Below are 16,267 nucleotides of genomic sequence, written 5' to 3' on the forward strand. Positions count from 1 at the left end.
AATAAGTCTCTGAAAGAGATTCGAAAGAGGGTAAGCTAAGAGTTTTATGAATTTTCATGTGATTTTATTTCATATGCATGTCGTAAGAAGCATAGGGGTGTATGAGGAAGGAATGAACAAATAAATCAACAATTATAGGCAAAATGTCATTACAAAAGTACTAGTAATAGCATAGATATTAGCATTCCACTTCAAGACTTCCAAAAAGCTGGTCAGTGCCATCCAACTGCAAAAGCTGATCATGAAAGTAGGTCCTGTGTGACAACTGAGTAGGCTTCAACAGTGTGAGGTATTTCACGTCACAGGGAAGAAGTTGGAATTAATCTGAGTAGATCATCTAGCAATCATCTTGCCCTGAGCAGAACTGCTTGTAACGGTATCGTCTCTGATAGATGTGTGTTGTCTGTTCTTAACGCTGTCTAATGAAGGTGACTTCGTTCTCTACTTAGGCAGACTACAACAGTTTTTCATTTTCACTGCCATTAGAAAATAGTCTAATGCTAATACTGAAGTTGTATCTTGCAGTTTGAGCTCATTACTTCTCACCAACATAGCCGGGACATGAAGGGCTGATTGATTGCTCCCTTTCACTTCATAGCAGTCTGGACTGAGTTTGTTCAGCCTTTTTTCATTCTCTGATGAAAAAAAACCTCTTCGTATCTGTTCTCCTTTAAAATCTTCCCCATTTCCACATCTTTTCCTGAATGGAAATTCAAAGCTGACCAAAGCACTCTGGTGCATGACGGCAATTCCTAGTAGCAGACAGCATCTGGGGTTGGCATCACCGCTGCACCTCCCCTTGGATCCCCGTTCTTCTCCCTCTTCAAAGTGATGCTACAGGGTGAATCCCACAGGACTCAAACATGGTCAGGACTGACAGTTCTGTACCCAGCGATGGCTGTCCCGCTACAGAAGGAGATATATTCCCACCAGCCAGTCAGCGTTCATTTCGTGGTGTGGGTTTACTGGTGGGGGGCAGATCGTGGGGAGCCTGGAGCCTCTCTTCCAGCAATGTGTGGCGCGGGAGGAGCAGCCAAGTTACGCAGGCAGAGGCGCCTGGCTCAGCAGCCCTCCACTCACCAGGGCCTTGGGGCCCTGTCAGCAGTAACAATAAAATCTCTAACTCCTGCAGGATTATTTGTCACCTCACCAATCTATGTCTTAAGTAACCCACCTATGTTATTGCGATTAATTAGTATTTCATCATTAACTTAGGCAATCCTCATCTTTAAGGAACACGCGCTTTTGGGTTCTCTCAAACCTCTTTAGAGATCAAAAGGGACGATAATTATAGCGCAAGATGTGGGAAATCTCCAATAAAGTCTTTTTTCTCTCGTTTCGTCACGTAAGCCCTGCACTGCTGAGGCAGGCAGCTACGCTGGCGGGCCGCACGACTGCTTATGGGAACCGGCCTCGCCTTCGAAGCTCTAGCGATATGCGCGCCCTCCCTTGCCGTCTGAGGAAAGGAAAGCCGAGCGGGCTGGGGTCACCGCACAGGGCGAGCCGGCCTGCCCCGGCCCGGCCCCCGCGGCGGCCGGAGCCCCGCGCCCCACGGGGCCGGGGCCGGGGCGGGGGCGGCTGCCGTGGCCGCACGCACAACCGCGCCCCCGGGGCGGGGCGGGGCGGGGCGGGGCGGGGCGGGAGCGGGAGCGGGAGCGGGCGGGCGGCGGTGCATGCCGGGACGGCCCATATGAGGGGGCGCCGGGAGGCGCCTTCCGCTCGCCCGACCTCTCACCCGGCGGCGATCGGCGGCACAACACGGAAGTGCGATGGCGGCCGCGGCGCAGGAGGCAGCGGGAGGCGGCGGTGGCTCCCCGTCCTCCGCCCGGCGGCGGCTGCGCATCATCTCCGGGCACCTGCGGGGCTCGCCGCGGGCTCCGGAGCGGGAAGCGCTCTCCCCGAGCCCCTGCAAGGCGCAGGGGAGCTCCGCCGGGCCGGCCTCCGGCTCCATCCCGAAGAAGCGGTGGGTGCGGGCGGGGGTCCCCGCGGGGCAGCGCGCCCTGCGCCGCGCCGGGGAGTCCGTGCCGGGCTGGGCGGGCTCAGGAGCGGCCGGCTGTGGGGGCGGGTCGGCGCCAGGGCAGCGTGCGCCGGCGAGGGTGGTCTCGCTCCCGCCCGGGAACGGGCGAGGCTGACGGCGCCCGGGGGAGGCCCCGGTGGGCTGCGCGGGGAGCGGCGGCGTCAGCAGGGCTGGGAGGTGTCGGGAGGGCAGCGGCGGGGAGGGGACGAAGCTCAGCCCAAACGCGGGTAAAGCGCTGCAGCGGCTCACCGCTGTAGGGAGCGGATGAAACCGAAGGAAGGCGGGCCGCAGCCGCTTGCTTGTTTCTGTAGTAAGTGGAATTGTATTAAAAGGGAAAGTCATTCATAGTCACCTTAGTAACTGGAGCAGAGGTTCAATGTTTGCAAAATGCTTTGAGGCCGCTTTAATGAAGAATGCGGCACGTGTGAAAAGCATGGTTTGTGTGTGGGCTTTCAGTCCTCCTCTGCTCACAGACATGTGAAACCTTCACCTTTTGTGACTGCTGCCAAAAATGTACTCATATGTTAAGCTCTAACTCAAGTTTCTTAGAAATTAATAGTTTTAAGCATGTTAACTAGTTTTTCTCTTTGTTGCAGTATTTAGTAGTAAAGAATCTCAGGTCACCTGAGGCCAAGGGAAGACAAAGAGTCAAATTGTCTAGTACAAAATTGTTTCACTGGCTCTTGGATTTATTTTTCCAGTAGATTCTTTGAAATGCTACAATTATAATACCATTATATAGTTTCATGTAACTTATCATCATGAGGCCCACCTTTCTGCTGGGGCAGACTTGTATTTGTTTTGTGATTTCTCCTTTCTCTGATGTGGATTTTCTATATGTGTGTTGGCTTGCTATCCTGTAAGAGCATTTTAAGGTTTAGGTTACAGACGACCTACTGCTCTCCATCGAGCTGTGTACGGGGACTAGTATGTTAGTGTATGGAGGAGGTAAAGAGGCAGCTAGGGCAATTAGTGGTAAAGAGAGTTGTTGCTCCTTTTAGGAAAATCCATTCAGCCCATGGCTTGCGCTCAACTTTTTTTTCAAGAATAGAGCAAGGGACAGTCTGAATTACTCTAACAGGCCATTTGTGGCCCAGGGCCATAAGCTGAGCTTGCCTGCTTTGGGAGGACTGGGATGTCAGGGGCCTGTAGTCAGATGTTAACAACTTTGAAAGCCTTTAGTTCTCACTGAAGGGGGATTTGATGCTCTTGCAGGAGGTGTGTCAAACAGTGCTGCTTACTGGGAGAAATGGGTCATTCCAAAATTGTTGCCTTCCATATTGAGTTTTTCTTTGGTTTGAATTCAGGAAGAAATCACTGTTTCTGAAAAAATAAGTTTAGCTAGTTTTCAGGGATTTATTTTAAATTGGTTATTGCATGATTTCTACAGCCAGTTATTGCATCCTTGAAGAGCAGGAGAAACAGGCTTTTGTGAAGATGCATGTGACCCAAAGGATAGCGTCTTTCTCCATGGAAACTCAGGCATAGCGAACTTAACACCTGTACTTCTACGTTATCGACATGGCTCTGCCATATTAGGATTTGCTATAGGATCATAATGGATTGCTGTTTTTACTCTAAATAACTTGTTCTGGATTAAGAATAAAAATTATGTTGCTTCAAGGAGCATATGATCAAAATGATACAACTGCTGGATACTTTGCTGTGGGAGTGTAAGGGAGCTGCTGGAAAGCTTGGTCTGCACCATAGGTACAAATGTCTTGATGTAGCTAGAGCCCAGCCTCTTTGTATGTATAGAAACAAAAGAACCTTAAAGGGAGCTGCATCTCTGTCTTAAGGTTCCCTCTGAACATCTGAGATGTGGTTGAAACATGTTTGAGATGTTGCATGTGAAAATTCTGATACGTAAAATACAGCTTGGATATGAGGATCTACTTAGAGTTTGTATTTGAGGATAATACCCAGGTTATGAAGTGAGTGATGGGGGAGAAAGATAATTCTGTTGCCTATACTGATTTGGAGGCGGCAAGTGATGAACACCCGAGTTCTGTTCTAGTGACTTCCAGCTAATCTGGAACTGGTTCATCTATTCGTGAGGCCTAGAAGATTGATTGAAAAATCCGATAGAAATAACTGACCTGTAGATGGGTACAGTGATACTTCATGGCTTTTATCAGCAATATTAGGACAATCTAAAACCAGATGCTTTTTTCTTGCAGTCTTCTGTATGATGATTCAGCTTTTGTGCCTTTTTTGAACTACTACTTTAATTTTTCCTAGCAAAGCTGCAGCCAAAAGTACTTTAAGGAAAATTTTTGTTTTGCCTGTTGCATCTTTCCTGTAGTGTTTGAAATGGTGTCAGAGCTACAGACACTATTCTACCAGGTTTAGGTGCACTCTCCTCATGTTGCATTTCTTCTGCAAAGTAGAAGACTTCCTGTGATGGAAAGAAACCTTTGTAGTACTTTAAGTGTATGTCTCTGATCACAGAAACTTTTTTCTGTCTGCTTATCCAATAGTCAGTAGACAGTGACCTGCAGAAACATGGCTTTCTTGTTGATAGTTCAAAGACAAAACTGTTGGGGATCTTATCCAGACATTTTTCATCACTGGTGAGGGGAGGAAGGAGAGTATGTGGAATTGACTGAGAGTCTGTGGGTGCTCATTTAACTTTCCTGTTTCCAAATAAAAATGCCTCTGAAGGCTAAACAATGTGTTTGCAAATTGATGTGTTTAAAGATTGCAATATGCTTCCTACTTTTTAAAATGACGGTTATCAAGATGGGAAAATTCCTCAAAAAAGACAAGCAACTCTATTCTGAGATGAGTATATCCTTTTGAGGGAAATCTTAGGTACTATTAAGAGTGGAGAGATGGTATTTCTTGGTGGCATTCCTGGCTTTAATTTTGTATTTTAATTCAATGTTGCAGTGGAAGATGGGGATCATAGTTATACAATGCGTGTTGAAGCCTTAACAGGATGATGGGCTTGCTGAAAAACTTACTAAAAAAAACTGAGTTGGAAAAGAACTCTTCCTTGAAATTACTTTTTCTGAACTTTTATGGTGATGACTTTTGTTGACTGGTTATTAGTAAGCTCACTTTGCTGGAGAGACTTGAGTTAAAAACTTACATACAGTTATTTTGAAGATTAAGTACATGAAGTGTTCAACTTGTACTGCTTTGGACGCTGCGTGTCCAAAGAAGAGCAACGAAGCTGGTGAAGGGTCTAGAGCAGAAGTCTTATGAGGAGTGGCTGAGGGAACTGAGGTTGTTTAGCCTGGAGAAAAGGAGGCTGAGGGGAGACCTGAAAGGAGGTTGTAGCGAGGTGGGGGTCGGTCTCTTCTCCCAAGTAACAAGTGATAGGACAAGAGGAAATGGCCTCAAGTTGCACCAGGAGAGGTTTAGATTGGGTATTAGGAAAAATTTCTTCACCAGAAGGCTTGTCAAGCCTTGCAACAGGCTGCCCAGGGAAGTGGTTGAGTCACCATCCCTGGAGGTATTTAAAAGACATGTAGATGTGGTGCTTAGGGACATGGTTTAGTGGTGGACTTGGCGGTGTTGGGTTTACGCCTGACTTGGTGATCTTAAAGGTCTTTTCCAACCTAAATGAATTTATGAAAACGCTAAGGTGCTACAATTCCCTAGAACACAGTTGTACTAGAGTAACTGCTATGTGTGCTAGAGAGTGAGAGTGCCTCAGAGGTGGAGCATGCTCTGATGTTAATCTTGCCATAATAGCTTGTATTATAATTTATTCAAATCAAACTTTAAACAGTTGTTAAAAGGGAGTATTGATTGAGTGTAATTAAATGTTGACTCAGTAGCTTGTAGGCTTAAATTTTTTCTGTCCTGGAGCAAGAGAAAGCAGGACAGGATTTCCTGATTGTCCTATCCCTTTGTGGAGAAGCTTCTTTCCTGTGGGATGAAGAGAAGCTTGTGGATCTCTCTTAATTATTATGGGCATACTGTTATCCAGGGTAAACTAAGGGATGAGGCCTCCTCTGTATCAAGTTCACACTCAGGTTGCTCAGAGTAACGTGTTAGTATCGCCATACCTTTGTATAGATTCTTGAAATTATTGGTGTAGTTGCTGGTAACAATTATGACTATATTAAGGCAGCAACATGAATTAACTCTCTTTAAGAGTTGATACTACTTGAATTTAACAAGTAACATCAAAGAGGCTTCATATCTTACCATCAATACTCAGAGCAGTCTTTATTTTATTATGAACACTTAACTCTTTAGACAACAGTGTTTAAGCAACCCTTGTCACTAAACTGAATCCTAAGCTTAAGGTGGTGGAAACTTAGGGCAAAGAAGGAAAGGGCTGGTGCCACTAGAGAGTCTTAAGAAATGGGAAGAGTAAGAGCCTGTTGCATTGAGGAAGGTGTGGCAGTTCACAGGAGGCTCTGTGATTGCATCAGAGCAGTTAACTGCTAGTCAAGGTTAATGCTTGAAGGAACAGATGCTAGAGGAACAGATAAAGAAAGAAGATTCTCATATGGGAACATTAGCCTGATAAAAGAAAATGTCATAATCTGAAGGCAAATGTGACTTCATATGCAACAGCAATTCCTGTCTGTCATCTAGCTCCAAGTAGTTGAATGTCAGGCAGATGACATGTAAGAAATCTGAAAGGATTTAATATGTAATAATATGTATTGTTGGATCATTTGATACCAAGTAAACCAAACTGGATATATTCACTGGTTAAATTTTATTAGGAAAAACCTAGATACAGGATAGAAGTGTAAAGTATGATTAATATATAAAGTACAATATGGATTATTATATGAAAGCAAGTAGCAGTTTACAGCAAAAACTGAAAGAATTTTGTAGATAGAGTTCTTGATATCTACTGAGATCTGAACTGTTATGTACAAGAAAATGAATGGGTACATATAGCTATTTATTTAAACTTGATTTGTTTATTTAAACTGAATAGAACAGTCTGTTAATGCAATAGACTAGAGTAGTTACTTGGACTTCCTAGAAATTACTTTGAGCTGGAGTAAAGTGAGGACATCTGTAGTGTAACAGGTTGCAGCCAACTAGACTTTCCTGAAATGTTCCTATACCTCTTAGTAGACAACAAATAATGTGAGGTATTGAAAATAATTGTAGGCTGAATGTGATGGACAAGCATAATGCTTCTTAGTGTTGTTATATCCAAAATTGGGCTGTTGTGTGCAAGTCTTCAGGGTTGATGGTATAGGCTAAAAAGTGTTCTTCAGCAGTTATCTGATGTATTTGCTACAGAGCATGCTAGAAATTCTCTATGCAGTAGGTAAAACAGTGTTGTCCAGGAACTGAGCTTATTTTGCTTGAGCAAATAAATGGCAGACAATTGATTCCTTCATTAACTCTTTTTTTTTAGATATGGAAGCAGATTTCCTTGTTTTGCAAGCTTTCAAAAAATACTTCTCAAAGGACTGACCTCTAGTGTTTGAAAAAATCTTTAAGTGCTTGTTCGTTTACTGCCTGTAAGTGCGTGCATTTTTGTAGTAGAGCACTCTGTTCAAAGACAAAAATGAAACTGGTGTCAACTGAAGTAGTAGGTGGAATAGAGGTAGCTTCTAGTAAAGTATTCTGTTGCATAAGAATCATCATTTGGTTAAGTGTATACTGAGAAGCATAGATATAATGTCTTGGCTTTCCTGAATCTTTAATTCATCCTAATTGACTTAAGCTTTCTATGAAAGAACACTAGAGAAACACCAATTTCCTTATTCCGTGGGGCTTTGTTTATTACAATGTGATGAAATGAAGAGTAATGAAATAGTCAAGGCTAGGAACATGTGTAGGGAGAGTTAACATTTGTTTTATCAGAACAGTTGTTTAAAAAAAAAAGCATGCTGTGCTCTGGAGTACCTAAACCCTTGAAGTCTTATTTTATGCCTAAAATCTTGTGTCTGCATTAGCTGCTTATGGTAGATGTAAACTGTAAATATGAACCCAGGTTTGTGTTGCCATATCAGATATTCAGCAAACAGAATAGCAACTGAATCCGTTGCAGCTGTAGGGGTTTAGCTGAAAGTGTGGGCTACAGAACCTGAATGTGTCTAAGGTTATAAAACGCATGTTATGTGACTTCAGACTTGAGAGTGATTACATTTGGTTTGCTGCAGGGAAGATTGTCCAACAGGGAAGAAGTATAAGAATGACGAACACAGCAGATACCTGCCTGCAGCATGGCATTCTTCTCCAGATAAATGATGCTTTCACAAAGCAGTTCTTGAAGGGATTCCTTGGGCTACATTCCCTTTCCTAATTTCCAGGCACCTGATACTAATTTACTACTGGCTTCAGAACCACTCTGGAGTGGCTTGCTTACTTGGTTGAGAAGTGTGGCTATATAACCCAAAGAGACTGCTTCAGAGGAGAGGGAGAGTGATGACCTGGTATCACCTGTGGCAAGGGTTCTGAATTTCCAGCTGGTGGTCTGAGTTGGTAACCAAAAATCCAGCTGAGGTGGGCTCTGAGGAGTTACTGTTTGGGTAATGTCTTCTTGTTGTAACTCCTTAGCACCATAATACTGCCTCAGTCTTACTGCACCCATGTGTTGTCCGAAAAGCGGATTCGTGCCCGGCGTGCAAGTAACCAATTCCACACGCTCAGGAGAGATATTGTTTTATTCAGGCCTGGGTGCTCGGTGGACTTGCCACAAATGAAGCACACCTGGTCTAGTCACCTTTCTGTTTATATCCATGCTTCTCATACATATTTTAAATTTCCTTGTTACATATTCATTACATTTCCGAGAACTAATTATAATATTACATCATCTTAATCACATGCGCACTAAAGCCTTTAGGGTCTTCTTGGGGGTCTCGGGTGGTCTCTGGTGGTCGTCAGGGTAATGAACTCTTCATGAACTTACTTCCTCTTTACCTTATAGGGTTGCGATTTGTCCCTGAGCCATGCTTGGACCATGTTTGTTTATAGTTTCCATAGCTAAAATTAATTATCACTACTTCTAAAACACACCCCTGTTAGTTACCTAACTTCTAAGCAACAAGTCTTCATTGTTTAAAATTACAGAAGCGAGCAACATAGAATCCACAGCAAACGAAACCATCCATCACCATAGTACTCTTAAATTAAAACATATACATCTTGATCTCCTCCAATCAAACACCCACTCACTAGCTTCATCATTCTGGTTTCTTATTAACTGGTCTTTTAACCCAGTTCTGGGTGAGGGCTATACACAGGATGATAACACTTTGAAGATTAATGTTGATTAAGATTAACATTAACACATGTGCTGAGTTTTGCAAGAACTCTACAACCTGCAAGACTTTTTTTTGCATTGTTATATTAGGCAAGTACTGGTGCTTTAGCCCATGTGGTAGCCCTTAAAACTGCCACTTTAAACTCATTTCCAAGAATGTGCTGGTTCTTGGATCATGGAACAGGAGTGGCTATAAGTATTTTCTGTGTACGTTGTTCTAATGCTGAGCATCAGCTGGTGATTGAATTGAAAATGCTGGTAGTTATTGTGAGGAGGTTGATGTGAGCATCTTGGCTTTGCTCCACCTGAGTTGCATTGATTCAGCTGGGTTGAACTGCACTGTCATCCTGCTTCTCTGAAGAAAATACATGAAGCTGTCACTTGTCCTTTGAGTAAATTAGGCTGTTTGTCTAAGTTTTGTGTATAATGTACCAGATCTTCAGATTATTTCGGAGAAGGGGGAAGTTTTGTTGATATTTATGTGCTTAGATGGTATGTCTGTGTAATAAGGCCATTCTGTTCTTTGTTAAATCACATGATGCTAATGTTTGGAGTTCATTCATTACTTGGTTCTGATATTTCATTGAACATAATCTCATAACTTCATCATAAGTGAAAAAACTTTGTATTTACTTCTGGTGTTAATATCAATGTGCTTTAGACCTTGGGGAAAAAAAGGCTCTGTAACTGTTGGTGATACTTTTCTTTTGCAGTATAAAACTCTTCTTGATTGGCAGTTGTATGTATTGTGTATGCAGATGTCTGATATACACTTGTGATGTGAATTTGAAACTACTGAAAAATTATATCCATGGTATAATTTCCACGTGGGTTGAACTTCGGATGCTGAGCACGGATACCTGTGGAAGACCCTGTGCTTGTTCTTCAGTTTCCTAGAGAGAGACAAGAACTTTTTCAGCCAGTCACCGTGCCTCTCACTAAAACATGGGATTTGGAGAGTGCTGGCAGGTACAGTTTTGTTGAAACAGCGTAGGTCTGGAGGCCTCCGCCTGCCCAGCTGAGTGACCGGATGCCTCGGGAGCGCTAGTTCAGCCGGTGGGCTGGGGCCCCAGTTTGTAGGCACCTTAATGGTCGTTTGGGGGCTTAATGTAGTGCCTTGTGCTGTGACCTGAACAGCGTCCTGCCTAATGTCTCCATGATTATTCCATAGCCAGTTTTCCAGAAAAATGCAGAAAACGCTTGACTTGTTGAACAAATATTTTGCTGTAAAAATCCTTACTGCATTGAGTCAAACTAGTATTTCAGTGTTGGGCATTGTAATGAAAGTGAAGTGTTTAAATTCATTTAACCTAGTCACACTGTTTTCAGCTCCTATGGTCATTGTTTCCATGGTAACTTGTTTTCTTTCAGGTTTTTTCCCTTCAGACCAACATCATTTTGTGTGTGTGGATATATGAGGTATATTTTAAAAAAATGTTAAGCGAGCTTTGGTTTATAGTATTTCATACATTTCAGCAGTGAATTTTTGGCTTTTAAGTTAGAAGGCACAGAAGAAATGGTCATTTCCTACTATTTCTGGCTAAAATATTCCGTATTTCTGTCAAAGATCAAAGAAGGGTTAGTGAGCTTGATATTTTGTTGAAGCCAATGTACTAAATAGGAAAGGTGTTGTCTTTAAGACAGTTCATGTACAATACAGAGCTGAGTAAGGTCGAGTTTAAAGCAAGAATAATACCAAATGCTGATGAGTCTGTCTTTGCTGTATATATTCTTGGAAAGGGGGCTGAGAAGAAAAATAGAAGGGTGTGTAAATTATGTCTTGCTACACATAAAACCTGTGTAGCATGAACATGTCAGTTGACTAAGCCAAACAAAGCATCTTTCTTTTTTCAGGGTGGGGCATGAAACTTTTTAACATGTTTTGAGATGTTCAGATATTATTCAGAGTATTCAGATATTATACATGGTATTCAGGTTATTTTGTAGTTCTTGTCTTACCATGTAGCAATCAAATTCCTGAATTTTTGAAGAATGGGAATAGAAACTATTACTGCAAGGAAAGTCTTGTTTCGGATGGTACAAAATACTGAGGTGTTAGAGGATACATAATTTGTAAAAGTCTGTGTAGGTATAATGGTGGTACATACTAGTTGCAGATCAATGTGTAGCTTGAGTCCCTTGGTCTCAGAGCCAGGATTGGATACATTGAGTATTCATACATGGAGGGAGCTTTTAATGTGTGCTTAGGTCTGCAGATGCTCAGCAATTCTTTCTGCCCTTTATACTCTGCTGGAAGATGAGATTTTTGGGAATGAAAACCTTGGGAAATGTAGAAGGCTACATTGATTGCTCAGTCACAGCTTGGATCGTTCTTGAGAGCCAAGATAAACATGATGCTAATCTGGCAGGCAGGTCTAATTGCTATACCAGGGCATTACAGAGGGTAGTGGGAGTTCTGCACTGGAGCTGGGGTGTGAAAAGCTTTTTCTAAGGAATAGTGACTGTATAAATAATGCTGCAAAAGGGCAGTATGAAAATTAAGGAGGAGGAGGAATGCTGTTACAACACTTACGATTAGAAAAAGACTTTTTTCCTTGTTTGCCTTCTGTTTCTTATTATGCTGTCAAACTACAGTTTTAATTTCCAAATGTAAGCTGGAAAGACAAGGAGATGCAGAACAGGCATGTGTTATAGTGTATTTCCCTTACGTGAGGGAGCTGGGGTAGGGAGGCAGACCTGGGGAAGAACAGCACGCTGCCCTGGCCTCTGTCTTGCGGAGCTGCTTGCTCCTCTTCTGAATAATATGTCAACTAATATGTAATACTTCCAAAAAGTTCTGCTACAGTCTTTGAATTGTATCAGTATGACATTGATGTTGCCTCAGCAGTCAAGAAGGCTTGTGGAGCTGCTCTGGATGTCTCCTGTTTTCCTCTGTGCTGAAGGTAATTCTCTTGAGTCTTGAGGTTCACCAGCTTTTCTTCATGAAGAGCATACCTTTCAAATGCTATGTGAGAAGATCTAAACAGCTTGGTCTTCACTGCAGGCCTTGTCAATTACAAATCAGAGTTGACTAATCAGTCTTTCTTTTAAAATCTGGTCTTTTTAGGCTTCTTTTCTAGGGAGCCGCATGCAGTATTTCCTCTAACTTGTTCTTAGCATATAGGCACGAAGTGCTAGGAACTACAGTAAGTAAATCAAACAGCAGTTCTTAAACTGGCAATACTCTGGCATGGTAGAACAAAAGAAAGAATAAATGTAAGATGCCTCATTACAAAAATAGCCCTTCCTGTCTCCGAACAGAAACCTCAGACTTGCTCAGTATAGTTTTGAATATAAAAATTAAATGCTTAACTTTTTTTTACGGTGTTTACCTGTCACAAGATATAATACTGCCCATTATGTGGGGGTGGGGGGGGAGAAATCTCCTGACTTTCTATCGTGAGGTAGCTGAGATGTTTTAGAACCAGCTGTTCTTCTACAAACATGCAAACTGTTAAATTAGATTTTAATGTCATTATTCTCATCACACCAATAACAACAGCTATGTTGTCTGGCAGGGTAAACCTTTGTGTACTTATTTTATTCAGGAATAGTTCAACCTGAAAATAAACTCTTAAGAGGTAAAACTCTTAAATTCTCTTCTGTATTTTAAAGCCTGAAGAAAGCACCAGGAGTTTAACACCAACCTAGGAAAGTAGGCCTTTAGAAAAGGCAAACAACTGGGAATGCAGTCAGCTTAGCAGAAAGACCTCCTATCTGGGTCTTTGTTCAGTGCCTTAATAGCACCTCCCCTGGATTTTGTGGGAAGTATCTATCTGTACTGAGTCAGGACTAATGGTGGTTTCAAAGCTGTGCTTTATCAGTGTATCTCATCTCACCAGTTCCTTTAGAGCCTGGTCTTTTGTGTCCTGGTCTATCTGATTGTCTCCAGCTTTGCAGCTGGTTTCTCTAGCCTGTTCCACGCGTTGTACTTGGCATACTTATTTTGCTGCCTTGCAAGGGGACTTACCTCTCTAAGTTAGAGGGGAAGGTGCTTGAGCCTTCCCCAAATTTCACTTAAGATCAAGTCTGTTCTGACTTTACAGGATTCAACAAACTACAGAGATCAGGTATATAGAAATACTACACTTTGTCAGCAGAGGGAGAAATCTTGCCTTGAGGAGGACTGCAATGATGGGGATTTGAGGGGAACATTTAGTTTAAAAAAAAAAAAAGCCACTTGAGTTGGCCAATTCTGTATCAGCCTGTTCGCAGTTGGGAACTTAACGTCTTTGTGGAATTTCTTATATACAATATTATAAATATATGTATGTAGAATATAGGAATACATGTAAAAATAGGCAAGGCTCATAACATGCGTTAAGAACACTTTTTCATAATCTGTCATGTCAGTGCAATAGCACAAGGCATTTCTGTGCTATCAAACATGAGTGGATCCTTATCCTTTTCTGAGTAAACATTACATGTGTAAAGATCAAGTCCATCAAGAGAGGAGGCAACCAAACAGACGGGCTTCTGTATCTGGACAGCTGTCTGCTCAAACGTTTTAATTTTGACTGAAATTTAAGAATCGGTTCCTCAATGTGGAAGAACAACATAGACCGGCTAATTCACAAAACTGTTTCAGCTACTGGGTACTGAAACTGCTCTATAAAGTTTGCTTAAAGTGCTAAATTTGTCAAGGGCTTATTGAAATGTCTGATTCAAATAATTGTAATGAAATACAGGTCCATGGTGGTTTTTTTCCATTTGATCAATTAAAACCTTGTGTACAGGCAGTTTGAAGAAAATGAATTTTGATTAGCCAAGTCTGTTTAATTATAACACTGACAGTATGTCAGCATCCCATGTTCATATTATCTTTATAATGAAGGCCTTTGGTAATCAATCATCACCCAGTTATCTTGTATGTAATGCTGGAGTTATAACTGGCTTGAGGCAGTGCTTCCTCTGAATCACAAGGTCTTGAAATGGTCACCCCTGGTCATCATCTTACTCTTACATTATACAGTCAAAAAGTAAGAGCTACATGCACTGTATATAGCGGAGTGAGGTAATAATCTATTTTCAGACTTCTTTAAGATGCCTTTTTATTAACTAAAATTCAGTTTTTAGGTTAGTACTTCATTTCTAATGTAAATAAATGGCAAACTTTTTAAGCAAAGTTAATGTGTAATTACTCTTTGTGTATCTCTTGAGTCTTAAATACGTTTACATTGATATACTTCTGATGACCTTATCATAATTAAGAGATCCTCTGTTTTGGTATGTACTTAAGGTGTTTCAGTTTTGTGGTTGTACTTTGGCAGTTGTGGGTTTGTTTGGGCTTTTTTATATTCCTTTCATATGGTGGCATGCTTTGAGGTCACATTCAGGTTGTATTGGCTATTTTATTCCTGCAGTTCTTGGGGGGGGTTTTTTTTGACCTTTCCAAAATGCATTTTCAATCCAAATGTGCCTGAGTGCCTCATCAAGTGAATGTTATTAAGAATGCCGTGGGATTATGGTAGTGATGTCAAACAACTAAAATAAAATTCTCTTGACAGAGAATAATAATGTTAAATGTCTTTTTCATTCTGAAAATATTTAGCTATTACCTATTTGTGTGTTAGTATTTATGTATAGATTTTAAAAAAAAGCATCTTTAAAACATTGCTCTTGCCAATTTGAGAATATCACCATACAGTGTGTATTGACTTAAGCTGGTTGTTTTTATAAAGCATCTTGTCTTTCAAGTTTTAGGATGCAATCTGAAGGAGTAATAGTTGTGGCTGCAGAATGACTTTTTGCTCTATTAAGCTATGCACTTTTGATATGTACTTGATTTCTTGAATTGCTATCTGATAAGACTTTTTTCCAAAGCCATATAACTGCAAATCATTTCGGGCTTACAGTATGCTAACATTCTCACTTACTTTTTTTTTCCTCCCTTTAAGGCAAGAACTTCTGAAGTGGAATGGATGGGGATATAATGACTCCAAATTCATCTTCAATAAGAAAGGTCAAGCAGAATTCACAGGAAAAAGGTAAGTTGAAAATTTATATAACTGAAGTATTTTATTTAGTGATTTTTTTTAAGAGTTTAAAAACTGAGCTGTTCATTTAATCCAAAGAAGGCAAAAAACTTGCTTTATCTCATAGAGTAAGTTATTAGTTGTTCTGGATTTAACAGGTTTACTGAATTTTATACATAGTAGTCTAACATGTAGTAAAATAGATTGTGTGGTTTATTGGAAGCTTTATTAAAAGTATTTTAAGGACAAACTAATGTGAGTCTTCTCTGTAACTTGATATACTCTGTGCATTAAACTTCCCTTGGAGAATGGAATCAGACTGAGGATTTGCACCATGTTCTAAAGCTTTCAATAACATTCAGCAGGTCAGTGCAATTTTGCCAGTTTTGAGAATCCCTTGAGCATCAACAAGTTGCTTTATTAAACTTCCAATTTGTGTTTTAGGTTTCTCAACCATTGTGTATGGAGCTACTTTATCCTCTGAGCTTAAAATTAAAAACTGCTCTTAGTTGTATGTTCTGTAGTGGCAACATTTCTGACTTACTATCTACTAGCCCTTTGTACAGCAAGCTTCTTTTTCTGAGAATTTTTTTTTTTGAGGAAATGACATTAAAATTAAGTCTGCTTGGGGATGTCTTAACTTTCTTCCAGTGGGATTTAAGCCTGTCACTTGACATCTTAACTGTTTTTTTCCTGCCTCCGTGGAAAGGAGTCTTGCAGTCTCTTCCCTGGTTTAAAAAATACACTTTTTGTAAGAGTAAAGAAAAAGAATTGGGAAGAGAAACAAGTCTGAAATAAGTACTGTCCTTCAGAAAAATTCCTTCCTGTTCTTTGAGTTTGTGTAAACTAGCATGAGCTAGTTTGAGTCAAAGGTGCAAAAACCTAATTGGGATGTTGAGCACTTTAATCCTTAATTTCTTAATTTTCAGGCCCAGATTAAAATGCAAAGCCTTGTCTTAAGCACTTGAGTTCACTGTATAATATTTAGGGAGATCTCGGTGGTTTCTCTCCTCTTGCCAGGATTCTGACTCTTGTCACTTTGTCACTCATTCTTTCATCTGATATCTTTAGTTT

General features: G+C 41.1%; 1 protein-coding gene across 5 annotated transcripts in view; it reads left to right on the top strand.

Moving 5' to 3' along the window:
• Nucleotides 1-1,690: 1,690 nt before the first annotated feature.
• AGPS (alkylglycerone phosphate synthase) overlaps nucleotides 1,691-16,267 on the top strand; it is a 61,544-nt gene continuing 46,967 nt past the window's right edge. For 2 of the 5 annotated variants that reach the window (XM_075153333.1, XM_075153334.1), the window contains exons 1-2: nucleotides 1,692-1,963; nucleotides 15,116-15,205. In XM_075153333.1, coding sequence (XP_075009434.1) covers nucleotides 1,770-1,963; nucleotides 15,116-15,205 — 284 coding nt within the window. In that variant the 5' untranslated portion in view covers nucleotides 1,692-1,769. Of the gene's footprint in view, nucleotides 1,964-15,115; nucleotides 15,206-16,267 lie in introns of all 5 variants that reach the window. The other 3 variants (XM_075153331.1, XM_075153330.1, XM_075153332.1) reach the window with 3 other exon arrangements.

This window comes from Calonectris borealis, chromosome 6 (genome assembly GCF_964195595.1).
Source record: "Calonectris borealis chromosome 6, bCalBor7.hap1.2, whole genome shotgun sequence".
Classification (NCBI taxonomy): Eukaryota; Metazoa; Chordata; class Aves; order Procellariiformes; family Procellariidae; genus Calonectris; species Calonectris borealis.